Source organism: Cololabis saira, chromosome 14 (genome assembly GCF_033807715.1).
Source record: "Cololabis saira isolate AMF1-May2022 chromosome 14, fColSai1.1, whole genome shotgun sequence".
Lineage (NCBI taxonomy): Eukaryota > Metazoa > Chordata > Actinopteri > Beloniformes > Belonidae > Cololabis > Cololabis saira.
In genome coordinates this window covers 28,358,194-28,375,033 of record NC_084600.1, presented here as the reverse complement: position 1 = coordinate 28,375,033, position 16,840 = coordinate 28,358,194, and the positions used below count along the sequence as shown (strand labels likewise).

General features: G+C 41.1%; 1 protein-coding gene across 1 annotated transcript in view; it reads left to right on the top strand.

Moving 5' to 3' along the window:
- Positions 1 to 2,762: 2,762 nt before the first annotated feature.
- The window catches only part of LOC133459910 (rho guanine nucleotide exchange factor 12-like), a 51,613-nt gene continuing 37,535 nt past the window's right edge, over positions 2,763 to 16,840 (top strand). The window contains exon 1 of the mRNA XM_061740304.1: positions 2,763 to 3,345. Coding sequence (XP_061596288.1) covers positions 3,314 to 3,345 — 32 coding nt within the window. The 5' untranslated portion in view covers positions 2,763 to 3,313. The remainder of the gene's footprint in view (positions 3,346 to 16,840) is intronic.

Here is a 16,840-nt window from a genome sequence, read left to right as displayed (position 1 = left end):
CAGAAAGAGCCCAATATTTTATGGACTTCCGGACTGCATCTGTTCTGGGTTTTGGTTTCACTAAAGAACCTCTAGTCGCCTGCTCAGGTATTGTAACTGTGGTGATCTCTTACAGAGTGTAATTGTGAATACAGATGGTTTGGTTGTTTGCTGTAGAAGATGTTTCTGAAAAAATATACAATACACAATTTAATATATAAATACAATATATACAATTTAAAAGTGAAAGGTGCAGCAGTATGAGACATGGTTAGTGAAAGGTGCATTGTTACAGGGTGGTCATGACCATAACATGTAAGTACATTTCTGAAGACTTGCCATTTCTTTTTTTTTTTTTACATCTTATGTTAACACAAGCTGCACTCTATGACTGCATTTCAGGAGTTTATCATCCTATTATGTTGGACACACAGACATAAACACTCTAAATTGTTTTTGCATCACCTCATTTGTAACTACATTTCACCCTGATGGCACACACTTAAAAACCTTTTAAAGGAAAAAAAAATACCAACCACATCAGCCACACCGTTGTTGCTGGTGCCAGGTTTGTTATAAAACATCCACTCTGCAAAAATATTGCTCAACAAACTAATCTATAATCAACCTGGGTCTTGTTGTTAACTAGGGACTAATTATTCACAGTAAAACATCTTAGCGAGTATCACAGTCAAGTCAACCTAAACTCAGTTGAACCACATCAAACACTTTATGCTGCTTTTATTACAGATAATACGTGATTGATTATCCTACAAGTCAGACACATACTTGATTTACCAGAACAGTGGCATCAGACTCATGGTGTCAAAGGGCAGGTTGTTCATCAACCACAAGACTTACTTAAATGTATCAACTATTTTTTTATTGTGTCATATCTTTGGCAAATATCAAAGGGCAGATTGGCCTTCGGGCCATTTAAAAGATATGTTTTTGTCTTCATTGTCTTCCTTGTCTTCAAATCCATGATTTCACAACAACACTGTTGTAGGGAACGGCTGGATTTCAGATACCATCCAGAACTGTATTCAAATTACATAATTGTTTTTACATACCACCTAAAAACAGCCTTTTGTTACCTTTTGGATATAAATGCTGAAGATTTCTACATGCTCCCCTTATTCCATGTATTCTCCAGACCTCCAGAGTTTCTTGTCACAGCTGTGCAGGTGATACCCAAATCTATGGAAAACTCTCACTAAGTAATTACAGTCCTGCCAGCTCATCGTGTCTGTGTTTTGAGCCGGTAAACAGCTGGAAACTTTTCTTCAATTAAACGGAAAAAAACCTGAAACAACTGCTTTTGGCAGGAAGGGTAGCAGGGTAATGATCAGTCGTTATCTCATGATTAAGGGGATGAAAACCTGAATTTATGTGGAGAATATTGGGATGATCATGAAAGACGATCTTAAGTCCAGTGTGACAAAACTGCAACTAAAAAAAAAAGCCAAAGAAAAAAGAAAAACATGGATGCTTTTTTATTTCCTGTAAGACCACAAAACTATGTCCTGGAAATGCTGCAAGAACAATGCAGGACACATCAGCACACTGCTCTGATCCTCACCTCCGCTTTCAATTAAATCAGGATTTATTATTCTAGTCTGGACGTGTATGAATAGTCTGTCCTCGTATTCTATCACCGACATGTTTACTGAACAGATTCCTGGAAGGTGTCCGTGGGGAGTCAGGTGCTTCCATGATGAAGCGGCTCCATGCTCCCCTCTGCTGGAATCAGCTCCTCCTGGAGAACTGCTGGCCCCAAATGCAGCAATCGATAGAGACGAAGTAAAGCCATGGTTGTCTTAAAAAAAAAATAATTAAAACACACACACACACACACACACACACACACACACACACACACACACACACACATATATATATATATATATATATATATATATATTTTTTTTTTTTTTTTTTTTTTTTAAATATTGCTGATCATGGCTTACAGCTTAAGAAAACTCAAATATCCTATCTCAAAAAATTAGAATATTCTGGGAATCTTAATCTTAAACTGTAAGCCATAATCAGCAATATTAAAATAATAAAAGGCTTGCAATATTTCAGTTGATTTGTAATGAATCCAGAATGTATGACAGAATGTATATATATATATATATATATATATATATATATATATATATATATATATATATATATATATATATATATATATATATATATATTATATATATATATATATATATATATATATTCTTTTTCCCTTTCAGATACTTTTATTTGACGTGAAAAGCTTGCGTGATTGCAAAAAAGGCCATAACAATTGCAATTCTGCCAAAATGGAAGAACAGAGATGGCAAACAACTACAAAATAAGGCTCAGCTGCCACAAAGACACATATGTACATTAGAGATGTGAAAGACATGAACATATATACATAAATCTTTGATTTTATTTATTTTTAAACTGACAAATAACATATCTTTGAAACTGTTAATCAGTTCTTCTTTAAGGGTAAAACAAGCGAAATAATAATAATAATAGTTTATTAATAATAATAAATGTATGGACACCCTTCATAATCGCGTACCACATTTAAGTATAATTTTGACACAAAGGTACAAATATATGCTAACGTAAACCCAAGAAATCAACTAAAATCAACTGCAAAAAGTTAAAAACGGATAGTTTACAAAATTCCGAGGCGCTCATAAACGCAACAGGATGGAAGGTGGGTTTTTCTCCTCTTTTGCGCTGTTTTGGGGAGGGGGCGCAGACCATTTCCTTTTTCCATTTGCATCACGCAGAGGAGCAACAATCAAAGCTGCTCGAACAAGTTAGAGAAGATTAAAATCGGGATATCTGCCGGCAGATCCGCCAGGAACCGCAGCGGACTGCGGAAATCACAGGATTAAGTTCATCTTGGACTCAGCAGCCGAAAAGTTTGGACGTGTTTTCTGCGGACACCAGGAATAGACAAGACGGTCATCATGGAAGCATTTCCTGAGGAAAGAATTAGAGATTTTCTCATTTGAACTTCAAGTTTATGCTCGAATGGGAAAGTTGTGAGACACATTTAGTCGTCGGAGCCGTGAAGTTTTCCAGATGTCTGCTTCTTGAAACACTTTCACACCCCAAAGAAAACTTTTCTCAATTCCTCATTGCCTACGGATTTTTATTACAGCTGAGATTTTAGTTTTGTTTTCATGCTGGATGTCACTAACTGTCTCGGTTTCCGGACGTGGACGGACCCCACGGAGACCAAACTAATCAGCTGTTTCAGTCAATAGTCAGACTTTGTAATGAACATGTTATTCAGGTGAAGTCTTGGGAAACTCACAAGAGAAGCCCAATGAGTGGGACACAGTCAACACTCACTGACAGGTAGGAGAAATAGTCATCTTTTCTGGGTTTAAAAACGTATTCCTTTCTTCTTTTCTTCTTTCTTTCTTTTCCACTTAGTTACTTTTGGATAAAAGGGGACACACTTAAAAAGAACAATTATCTCTACCCACTAGAAATAGACAATTTTTGTCGTGTGTGTGTGTGTATATATATATATATATATATATATATATATATATATATATATATATATATATATATATATATATATATATATATTAGTTCTTAACAGGGCCGGTTGTAGCTTTATAAGGGCCTTATGCAAAGTTTTTTTCGGGTGGCCCCATTTTACAAAACTACAATTTAAAGTCTTCAAAGCATAGTTTATGCACCATTTTTGTACTTTGTGCATCTGTCTGTTTCAACGTTGATAATACCACTCCCCCAAGTAACTGATTCACTTGTATGTTGGCTGTTAAGCAACACATCCACCAGGGGGCAGTGATGAGTCAACTATTGCTATAAACAAACACAAGGACAGGGTTTTATTTGCCTGAATACTGAGTCAAAGGAAACAAAAACTTTGGTGACCACTGAATAAAATTGGATATATTAATTAATTTACTGATGCGCGAAGTTGGCGGCATGTAGTTTAGCTATCAACTCAATACTGCTCCCCTGACTTCTGGTCGTATCGCTCCATAGCATCCGTATTTGTCCGAATAATGTGCAAAAAGCTGGGCGAAGGCAACTCAAGACACGGATGAAAAGCTTGGTCCACCTCCGTTGCGAACCTTGATTCTATAAGGCCCTGAAGCTGGCGGTGATGCAGCAATCTTTTATGTCGGAGGATGGCAGGCTGCAACCAGGAGGTCTTGAGTTTGCAAAATAAACCTTGCAAACATAAATGTTGCTGAAGTTAGCAGAGCTATCATGGAAAAAAATGCAAAACATGTTAGATTCTATAAACCTGCAAATGTACAAATATGGACTCAGAATTTCTTACTTAACACATTTGCAAATAGAAAATCTCAGAATTTCGGACTTTTAGAACTTGCAAATGCGTCTGACAAAAACCGAGAAATTCTGATTTTACAAACCCACCGATTAGCAAGGAAATCCTTTCGGTTCATATTTGCCCTTTAATTTCAGTTCCTCACAGGAAAGTGAGGAACTTAAATTAAGAAGACAAGTCAGTTCATTTCTCTCCAAAGGCTGTAGCTTGAAAGCTGATGTTGTAGCCTGGGCGCCCCCTACTGGCCATGGGGCCATTTGCATAGTAAAGATATAATTAATCATTCATTAATTTCCCTTCAGGTTTTAATAAAGTACGTCTGAACTGAATATAGCAAGAAGCCGTCCACTGCTGTCTCAAGAATCTGCTCTCCCCAAAACAGCTCAGCATTAGTAACCCAGTGTTTTACAGGAGGCTCCTAAACGTCACCGTTGAGAGGCTACTGGGATGTGGATCCCCCAGAGTTCACTAGCACAAGTCACATGACCTCAGGGACGTTTCACAGTTTCACAGACATGTTTCAGGAAAAAGTAGCAGCACTGACCAAAACACGCTTAAAGGGGGTATATTCATTTAGAAATATTAAAAAAAAGCTCTCCAAAAGGATTTATTTTGGTGTCTGCAGGAACTTTCAGCTCAAAAACTCCAACAGAACCGGTGGCCTGGTTTTGGAACGTCTCAGTTTAAAATAGCGTCACCGCGTGAGTTTTGCTGGGCGCCGTAACATTGAAGTCCCGAGTACGAGTAGTTTCCTCCTGCTTCTCAGACTTTATCTCTGAAGAAACTCACTCCAGGAGGAGGTGGAGAGGCTCACTCCAGCCGTTGATGCTTGGGTATAATTGTCTCCTCTCAAAGTCACATGGAGCTGTGGAGCTGACGAGTGTCTGGCAGAACAATGCGCTGTTAGCTTTAGTTGAATCATTAACCGTTGACTTAGTGAGTCAGATTCCACCCCACACAAGTCTCCTGTATATTTTTCTCCTCTTAGTTATCAGGCGTTTCCTTTGAGGAAGCGCCAAAATAAAAACACACGTGACGGCCTCAGAAAGTCAAACACAGTTTTTTGATTTCTTGACCTTCAGCCTGCAGACGGGACTGAGCCTGCCGTCCGCCCCGCTGCTCTTTACAACAACGGGCCTCTCTGGAGCTCCATCACATAATTCCACATAAAGATGTTGTACGGTGTCATAATCTGACCGCCTCTGGCATTCTGGAGGTTCGATATCAGCTGAGGGGGAGAGGATGTTCAGCGAATCAAATAAAAAAGAAAAGAGAGGTCATGGTAATATGGTGGTGATGTTGATGAGGCAGGAGGACACATCTTATCACCTTTTATAATTATGAAATCTTTTGAATATGTTTGTACATTTGTTTTGTTTAATTTTCTTTTTTTTAAAGGAGCTTGAGGCAGGATTTATGAAAAAAATTTGTATACGTTTTAAGTTTTCTAGTAATAATGTCAGATGAAGCGTTCCAAACCAAAACGAATGAGCCCTCTAGTGTATCTCTCCGTTGCCTTGAACAGGCTGTGTGCTGCAAAATGTGCTGCAATTCTGGGCCCGAATTTCCCGCGCTGTCCTGCGGATGTGACGTCACATGACGCTGCATGAGTGAATGAAAAATGAATTCTAATATGTGCAAACAAATGAGACAAACTGTCCTCCTCCAACCTAGTGAGCTGTATCATACAAATGTTAAATAAAACACAATTTAAAGCAGGTTCATGAAGTCTGAACAAAATATCTGTTATTCTTTGGTCTAAATACGACAGATGCCATAGCCTTTAATGCCCTGCCTTTTCAGCCCCGCCTTTACAGCGCTGTTCTGCAGGAGTTGCGTTTCGGTCAAGCTTTTTGCTGCAGGTTATATCCCTGTTATATATTATAACTGCAGATCTGTTTTACACTATTTCACTTCCCAACTTCGATGTACAGCGAATGCACCACGATGTGAAGTTGTGGGTGGAAATAAAGAAGGAGAAGTTGGATAGTTGCACTCTGATTTGCCCCTGTGGCGTCGCAGTACCCTGCTAACCTGAGTGACTCACTGAATGGGAACTTTTTGAGTTGGGACTCGCTTCAATCCCCCAAATTAAGCGCTCAAGCACAGGATACTGGTTTTATTGTGAGTTTTTTTTAAGGTCATTTCTCCAGCTCTCATGTTTCATGAAATTCTGGACTTTATGAAGTCTTACAAATATATAAATAGTACTGGAAACATAATTATCCATCTGGCAGAGGAATAATGTATTTCTTTCTTCAACAGACAATTTCTGTTGAAAACATTTCCAGCTGAGGGTGCATGGGCTGAAATGATCATATAATGTGTTTTGATTCTTTATAGATTAAACTTGACCCAATTTAACAGCCCGAAGCTACAGAAGAACTCAACTTATAAAGTTATGGTCTCACCTGTAATGAAAAAGGCCCTTTGAATGAGGAAGTTGCTCATACAAACTAGACTTTGTTTCACGTTTTAAACAACACACTTTTTTTGCAGATTTCGTGGGTTATTACTTTGGTCCGTGATGCAAAAAAAGGGATCGTGTTGCTTGGTTTTGTCGGGTGCCGACTGCAGCAGTGGGTGGGTCGCATCAGGTGTTGTCCAGTGGTTTTATGGAGAGAAGCACTCACTTTGAGCTGTCTGAGAGGTCTTCAGGGAGGAGAAACAGGAAGCTCTCCTCACAATACATCGACTGCTCATATCATTGAGACAGTCTCCTGCCACACACGAGTTGTGCAGGTATCCTCTGACACGAAGCGTTATCTGTCCGAGTTTTACTTCTGAGTCCTTTAGAGAGTTTGGACAAGCCGAGTCTGACCATCTGACTGCTTTTTGTCCCCACATCCACATTTCCAGAGAGGGGCTTTTGTCTCGTAACCTCAGAAATCCCTTTTGTTTTTATTATAAGGTTACGGTACTTCTGTTTTAGTGGGTGCGTAGCAGCAGGGCATTTTAAGCCAGACTGTCGGGTGCAGATGGCACAAATTCTGCCCACATTTTTATTGCTGTATTCATTAAACAGGTGCACGTAACATTTGTCCCACTGACTTTTGCAAGATGCATCTCACTCCTTGTGGTTTGAGCACTAATGGACAGTTGAGACATGTTCAGGTTAGATTTTACAGCAGACATGACATTAATATTGACTGGATAATGACGGGGATGGCCAAGGGCAAAGGTGAATGTTTGCCTTTTAGTTGCACCAACTCTTTTTTTTTTTTATCGCCTTTTTGGATGCTCCAGGATTCCAGCTCAGCAGCTGTTATTTAATTTCTTGAAGCATCGTATGTTTTTAGTTGGTGACAGGCGTGTTTCAGTTTGGCACCTTGACTCATGCTGTTGTAATATGTGAGGAATGATCTTTGGCATCGTCCTTCTGAATTAAGCAAGACTTTCCCTGTGAAGATTGAATCCACCCGGCAGCATTGTTACTTCAGAACCTGTATGCATTGTTCAGTATTAATAGTAACTCATGATTGTGCTTGTCACCGGTGCTTAGTTCCGCTCTGACCATCCACAACATCTCAAATTCTAGCTTCTTAGCGGTGTGCTGACTTGATGGTCCCTCTTTGCTCCTGAGGAGGCTACATCCAAGGAGGAGCTCAGATTCTGATTAAGCAACTATCAGGACAGTGTGAGCATCCTCAGAGAAAGCAGCAGCATTTCTGGATCCCCCTAATACGCAGTGATCTGTTCGCTAACTGTGGCTTTCTGAGGGGTCCTGGAGATCATGCAGGTCATCAACCTTCCTGGACTGTTTGAATCTTGAAGTGATGTCATGACGAACTTTTACCTTGAGAAATTATGACTTATTTGTCCAAACATTCTTGCTGATTGGTGGAGCATTGCACAACTTTTACAGTGTTATCTTGCAGCTCAACCACTTCAAATATAAGACGGCCATTATATGTTGTTTTTTTTAGACAACATTGGAACTTGGTCAAAATATTAATTATTTCAAAAGAAACGGATCAACTGTTTAATGGCTGATATATGAAATAACACCTAAAAATTCACTTGTTTAAAACATTTGAAGTGTTGATTATATATTGAAATGAAAAACACTTCCAATTTTATATTTAACGGTTTCTAAATAATTATTTTTCCTATCATCATAAATACATTGGGTAAGTTTATGTATTTTTTTTATTTAGTTGTTTATATTTTTTATAACTTTTTGGTTTGTATAAGCCTTTTTTTTTCTTCCTTTTTTGAATACGGGGTGGTTCAGAGGTCATGATAGGGTTAATGTAGCGCACGTCTGACACAATGTGACCAACACTGATTCTTAACAGCAGAACGAGCGACATGTAGTAACCGGCCTGTCGTTGCTCATCACAGTTACTCATGACAGCTTAGGTGCTATTACCTGAGTAATAGCAGTATCATCTGTCTGAGTTTCAACCTCTGAAACCACCGGAGTTCCCTCACTGGGTCTTTGTGGGGGTAATAATGAAATGAACACAGAGAAGAAAATACATGCAAATGCATGTAAATCTGCCTCGCCAAGTTCCTGCAGGGAGATCAGGGAGGCAAACGGAAGCAGTGATTTGGAGTCTATTACGATGTTGCTTTCAAAGGATACTCTGTCATCCGGAGGGGACTAGACATGCTCAGATGATTTATTTTATTGTTTATTTGTCTGGAGCTTAAAACCCCCTCGTGCCCCGACCCCCCTGCCCATCTCCCGGTTATGATAGGAAGTGGTGACATCATTGCTGAACAATGTCTAAAAGGGCCATCAGATATCCAGTCTTTCCCATCTAACACTGCTGCTGACACAATAGTGGAATCTGTGCTACAGTGCAGCTCAAGTGCTTTACAGGGGAGCTGTTGGGTGGAGGAGCGAGATCTTAGGAAGTGAGGGGCCTCAAGGCGGTGATTTGGAGCTGTATAAATAAATTAACCCAATCACTTGACTCCAGCAGTCGTCTGTGTAGGGCTTACCCTACAAGGGACAAGCATACTTATATCCATCCATCCATCCATCCATCCATCCATCCATCCATCCATCCATCCATCCATCCATCCATCCATCCATCCATCCATCCATCCATCCATCCATCCATCCAGCGGAGGTGGAAGAGTTGCAGATGTTGAGGTCTCCTCTGGGAGTACCAAGGATTGATGGGGTTAAGAGTGGGAACATCCAGGGTTAGGGAATGTGGAGATAAAGGAAAAGATGCTAGATTCAGATGATTTGGACACATAAAAAGCAGGTGCATAGCTTGGTAGATGGGTGTTGGACATAGAGTCGTTTTCTGGATGTGTTCAATGAAGACAAGTGGTTTCTGTGACAGAGAAAGATTCAGAAGACGAGTTCAACAAAGGTGAACGCTGAAAGAAATGTTCCTGAGCCAGCTGAACGACAAAAGGTTTTCTGACATGTCATGAGTCTAGACTGTTCTTGCTGAGACATGTCCCAGACAACCCACCCTGAAAGCCTCAGAAGATGTGCCCGGATGCCTGAACCACCTCAACTGGCTCTTTTTGATTTGGAGGACCTGTGACTCTAATCTTGACCCCTCTTGAGCGATCAAACTCCTCACCCTGTCCCGAAACGCCAGCCCGGCCTCCTTTCTGTGGGAGGCTCAACCAGGGGTCAAGAACTGGAACGTCAATCGATTTGCAAATCCAAAGTTCCTGCAGGTTTCCCTGCGGGAAAACACCTTAATTTAGATTAAGTACCATGACCCTGACATGTGAGGGTGCTAATTCATATCCTGGCTGCTTCACACTCGGCTGCGAACTGCTCCACTGCTCTTTTTTTCTCTTTTCTTTCTTCTTGATAAATTCAAAAGAAGATTCGCAAAAAGCAAAGATGAAACTCCAAGCTGACTGAACAGGAAACTCTCCGGTCTTGGCTTCACCCAGAAGTTCTGTCCACAGATGTAACGAACGGATCAGTGATGAAGTGCGACCTGGGTGGAGTCCAGCACCCACGGGAAAACAGTATGACTTCTGCTGACGGTAGAAACTGAGCTCTCACCGGGCTTGTGCAGAGACTGTTGACCCAGTGCCAAGCGCCCGTATCCCATCCTCCCAAAGCTCTCTGACGGGACATGATGAGGAAGACCAAACGCTCCCGTAAAAACCCTTTTAAATGATTCCCAGGCACCTCCTAGAAGTCAACAGGGGTTTAAAAACTCATTTTTGTATAAACAGAAGAAAATCCAAATGAAATGTGCTGTTTTACGTTGATCGTTCCTTTTTCATCACTATAGACCATCATTTTCAGCACAATTACATCATCAAATGACTGAAAGTGCCTGAGTTAGTCTTTAGAGTGTGTCAGAGGGAAATGTTTGGACTCTCTCACATTTGAGTTTGTCGTCGAATATAAAGGACATGCAGATTTATTCCAGTTTAAAAAAATACTCTGAAGAGAATCAGTGGTTTAATACTTCCTGCTCAAATCTGCATATGTCCCCCAGTTTAACACCCAGTGTAACGCTCAGTGTTTTTATTATTGAGAGACGCATGCAGTGTATAGAATATCAGATAGTCATGTGTTAACTGGATGTCTTGTGGCTTGGGACCAACAAGCCCGGATCTAAGACAAGAGCCGTTTCAAAATCCTTGAACTGTCATGTGCAGACTCAACATTCGTGTAGGATGAATATAAGACGATATTCAGCCCCTCTTGAACTTCATTATTAGATCGTTCCTGGAAGTTCACTAGCTTATATTGAATTCGGATGCTTGATGTGGAGCCAAGTGATGTCAGATAATGGAACAAGCATGACATTATTCATTTTGGGTAGCTCCTATAATGAAACAGAACTTATCATTAGCTTGGAAGTCTGATTAATTAACCCAAACCAGTAATTATGTTTTTTGCAACACAGAACAGCCATGAGTGAGCAGAGGCAGCACGGGCTGCAACATTCTCGGGCTCTCCTGTTATTACAGTTCAACACAAAAGCCGGGCTTTAGCATCTGTTTTTATCTCACTGACACTGGGTCAGGACCTGGCTTCAGATCATCATGCAAACGCTCATCCTGCAAAAATGAGCTGAATTTTAAGAGAAACTCCAATCTTTTCCAAAATTTCAAGCAGGTCTTAATGAAACCTGAAAACAAAGAAAAGATAATCAACGAAACAGCAATTGTACTCAAACCTGGATCTGCCGGGCTGAGCACCAGCTTTTATGCTTTTGGACTGCCGGCTGCACCGGGAAAACACCGACTCGGTGCCAAGAAAACTAGGCCAGATGCAAACCTCACTGGGTCAGATGCAAGAACCCCTACGTCATGGATGGGGCGCGTGATTATTGAAACCAACCAAAACAATGCAACCACCACATGTAACAACCTCATAAATATAAACCGTGTGTCAAGGAAGGATGCGTTCTCATTGATTCAACCATGCAGTCAACAACATGTGCCCTGTACAGAAAACACTCTGAAAAGACTTACTTTTGTCCTGAAACGTAAACGGCATAGATGTTTGTGGCATTATGTTGCTTGAGTTTGATTCTGGACTCCGAACAAGATTTTAGGGCCAGGATGGGTGTCATTTTACGGTTTTCCTGCTTCCGCTTTGGTGACACCATAAAAGACCAAGGGTCCTGGCTCTCCAGCGGGTAAGCAAGCCGGTTCCTTGTAAAACCTGTTTGGAACATGGTCTAGCAGCGGTCAGCACCAACACTGGCGCGGGCACCGGTTCTGAGTGGGTTGAAAAGCCCTAATAGATAGAGAAAAGCTGCTCTGGCATAAATCGAGATACTCTGCAAAAAACAGCCCCTAAATAAGCACAATATTCCACAAAAGCGAATTCTAGAATTCTTAAAAAATAGCAAAATAGCCCAAAATAGTCGTCTAATCTTCTTGAAACAAGTATTTTGTTCTTACTTAGAAAAAAAAGAAAAAAAAAATCAATAAAATAACCCAATAGACATTTAGTGGGATGGACGTTTGGGAGAGACAGAGACGTGGTTGAAGCCTCTCGCGATCGCCACCAATGGACACTGGTGTGCTGTGTTGTGTTTGTTGCCTGGCAACAGCCGCTTTGGTGGGTGACGAGGGTTAACTCTCCCTGTAGGAGACGAGGACGGAAACTGACAGACAGCAGTTGAGTATCCGGGGTGCAGAGATGTCCATTCATAGAAACAAGCCGAAGATTACGTCATCTGTTGTCAACACACAGTCCAACCCGTCCTCCTCGTACAAAGATGCTCCAGAAGGGAAGACATTCTCTCAACTTCCTTCCCCTTTCAGTCCATTTCGCTCCTGCCCTACTTCCTCCCTGTCTCCTCTTCAGCTCAGTGGCTTTGAGGTCTTATTGTGGGCATCAGCTGCTCTTTGGAAAGTTCAGTCAGCTGCTCCGGCATGTAAACAACCGTTGTGTTGTCATGGTTACTCATCATAACAAACGGTAAAAAAGTGCCGGCATTACCAGCAGTACTGCAGCAAGTCTTGGGATGTTTCTAAAATCGCTGTTTCAACAGAGTAGACGGGACCAGTTTGAAAGGCTGCTTCAATATTGTTGTAAGAAAGAACATTTGTGCAGAACGCAGTCCGGCAGGCAGGACAGGAAACACGGCTGCCAGAATTAAAGCGTTTTAAAGTCTGTTTGTTCCTCCATTTTATTTATTTAATCTTTTTAATTAGCTTACTAGGTTTTACAAAACCAAGCAGGTAATTTTTTCCTGTCATCATAGTTAAGGCCCGAGCACTGACAGTGCGAAGGCCCTATTGTATCTGTAGGAATTGTTCTCGTTCTCTATTTTTTGCATTTTTCTACGACGAAAAGAGGGCCTTTTTGCCCCCCTAAACGTGCCCCAAAAGTCACCAAATTTTGCAAGCCAGGCCTGGCGAAAAATGTGATATTTAATGGTTTGCATTAATGGGCGTGGCCTAATGGCTCATCAGCGCCCCTTCGTGCCTCAAGCCCCACAATACGGTTTGACGTACATGCACGAAAATCGGTACACACCTGTATCATGGCGCAACTTAAAGAAAAGTCTCTTGGCGCCATGGCCTAAACCGAACAGGAAGTCGGCCATTTTGAATTAATCCTGTAATTTTGGCGCAATTTATGCAATTTCTTCGGCCGTTTATGCGGCCCGAACCGTAACGTGCACCCAGTTGTGTTATACATCAAAATGTGCATCTCCATCCTGCGACAATGGGCATTACTTTTCTCAGTCAAAAGCGTTACCGTGGCGACGATAGACGCCAAAAAGCGCGCCCCCCCTTCATCTGATTGGTCCATATTTGATAGTTCCTACTTTCTGCCATAACCTTTGAATGGTTTGACATAAAGACTAGTGGGTGGTGTCATCGGACTCGGTTTTGAGTCCTTGAACATAATTGGGGCAAATTAGCCCCGCCCCTTCTTCTGATTGGTCGATATGTGATAGTTCCTATTTTCTGCAATAACTTTTGAATGGTTTGACATACAGAGTCATGGGTGGTGTCATCGGACTTAGTTTTGAGTCCTTGACCTTTATTGGTGAAAATTGCACACGCGAGGGCCCGTTCATTGCTGCTTGCAGCTTTACTTTTACTTGAATTTGTCTTTCATGTCTCTCATTGTCAGGATTTTGGCTTACTTTACAGTTTCTTGTCCATGTATCCAGGATCTTCGGTATCCATGCTATCTCTGCCTTTTTTTCTTGTAAGATGTTCATTCGCATATACACCTGAGCCCTTGAGCCTTTGAGCTAATTTAAAGGGGACCTATTATGGCATCTAATACCTATTTTAAACAGGCCTTGAATGTCTTAAAAACAAAGCTTTTGATTTTTTTTGCTAAATAAATTAGAAATTCAGCCTCTGAGCCATGTCTTTAGCATGCCAGTCTCTAACCTCATTATCTATGCGGGATTCTGAGTGGGCGGGGAGGCTATGATAATGAGGCACTGTGCTGATTGGCTGCCTGAATGACGCGATACACCGCTAGAAAAAATGGCGGAAGCTCCGGCTGGCGGAGTTAGTTGTGGGGGCCAACCTATGTAAATCGCTCCCGTCGTTACGTAACGGGAATCTGAATGGGTCGTAGAAGCCACATCATACTGGATGGTTCATCCGGGCGGCTGTACAGACACTGCAGAATTTGGTTGCTTTCCTCCTTCTATGAGTTGGCAGGCTCAGGGGAAACCACTTTATATATGTTAAAGCAAGAGAAAATGTGTTTTTCATCTCTTTAAGGTCCCTTTAAGTACTTCAACTTTATATTTGCGTTTAACATATTTTCGGAGGGATGACAAGCAGAAATGTTCTTACTTCCCAGATATAAACGTTGTGGTTGTAAAGCCCTGAGCGAGGGAGTACTCAGAACGGGATCCTCCGATCTGCTGTTGAACATTCAGGCTGCTTGAGGCCGCCGTGCAGATTCAGCGCAGACATCCACAAACGTTGATGTCTGAGTTTCCTCGTGACTTTTCTATCAGCACATTTCATGCACAAGACAATGCAACATGCAATTCAAAAAGTAAAAGAGTTTAAAAGCAGAATAAGACATTAAAGAGACGGAAATATGGTCAAAAGAAAAGTTTAAAACGGATGAGATGCCATTGTATTGTGGGAGATTAGTGAAATGCAGCAGTAAATAAAAAGGTTTTCAGCCTCGATTTAGAGCAGCTGAGGGTTTTCTGTCGGATGAATTTAAATGTTGTACAGTACAAAATATATGTCAAGCCTTGGATGAAATCAGTCTTTATATTTATTGTTTTACAGGAGTTTGAACAGAGTACCCTGTCAAATGCAGCTATTTTGGAGAATACGTACCTGAAAGATGACATTTCTTGTAGGAATGTTTGGTCATAGGTCTGAGCTGAATAAAGTTGCCTGATAATATATCGAAAACAACCAAATATAGTATATTTTCATCATTACCCTTCACCAAATTAGCTGTCCGGTTCTTCAGTGACTAAATTAAACCAATTTTAGTAGATTGGTACACACCCATGCAAACATCAGACATTTGTAGTAAATATACATCAGGGTAACAGTTTTATTGTTCTTGATTCGCTTCTCACACAAAATTCCAAAGAATTAAAGCAAATAACTGCTATGTATATTCAGCTTGTTATGGCACAAGGTAATATGTATTTGAAAAGACTGCTGTTATCAAAATAAATAGTAAAACCTCTCTATATTTGGGGTTTTTGCTCTTTGGACTTCATCCATCCTTCTGGAGATAAGTCCTGAACTGCTTTCATCCCCTAGGAATTGTCTGGTATTTTTGGCATCCAAAGCAGTAAAGAGACGTAGCTGCAGATATCACAGCCGAGCAACAACCAGTATTTATAAATGAACCATGATTTTCATGCTGAAGTGAAAGTGATCATACTTTGCCTCTGAGAAGCGTTCCTCGGCGCAGGACCGAGTTGCAGCAGTGTTTGTTGATATATTCAGTCGTTCAGGTCCACGTAATCCCCACAGCTCAAGTCAGATCTCCCGAACCCTTTATTGGTTCTTGAAGATGTTTGCCTCTCACCCAGGAGGCTCCCTGGAGGGCCTGGAGGTGTTATTAAAACATGTCCTGTTGGCGGTTTTAGCAGATTTCAGCTAAAATGTTCAGTCCAAGAACCGGCTTGATTACATCATATTCTTCTGAGGTGTCATTGGATTTAAAACCTTAATCAGCCAGGAATAAAAACCCACACGTATTTATATGTGGTTTTTTTTATTGTTTAATCGATTTAATCGTTCAGCCACAAATTGTTTGAAGGATTTCAAGATGCACTCTGATTTATGCTTCTCACCAAAATATCCAATCATGCACCCTTGTGGATGACGTCCCATGTTTCATTACTGGGACGTGAGGAACCTCAGATCCTGAAGAGAGCAGCAATGTCAGAAGATTGTGGCAGACTCTTTTTTTTCTATGAAGACGGTGATGTGTGATGTGTTTTGGATTCCCAGGAACCTGAAACTGTTCGCCAGCTCCTTAGCTGATGCAGACAAGTCAAGTCAAACTTTATCTATAGAGCACATTTAAAACAAGTTGACCAAAGTATTGTACAAACTGCAAGGATAAACAAAGCAAATATCCATAAAGATACAGAGCTAAGAACGATAAAATGTACAGAAATAAAGGAGTCTAAGTAACAATTCAACTAAGTCCAAGATGAACAACCATGTCTCACAAAATAAGACGTTTTCTTTAATTCTGTTGCATTTTACTCTCAGGCGTGGTGCCAGTGGGATATCTCTTGGGTCTTTTTAAAAATTCCTTATTTGAAATATCCTCAAAAGCTGTGGAAGACTAGTGGGGTAAGAGGTTTTGGACGTGGTGTTCCAAGCTTAACGGGCTCCACGTGTTCAGCTTGAACATCAAGTAAAAATTATTTCAACTCCCTGAATGTCACATCCAGAAGCGTAATTCACTTCATCGCATCTGCTTCCTTCAGAGGAGTCGGTTAGCTCTGAAAACAGCGCAGCCCTCCGCGGTCCTTCACAGGCCCGTCGCTCCACCTCCTCCTTCCCATCTCCCTCCTGCTCCTTTCCCAGCCGTCTCCTGCATTCAGGAAGCTGAAGCCGAGCCAAAAAGCCTCGTCTCTGTTT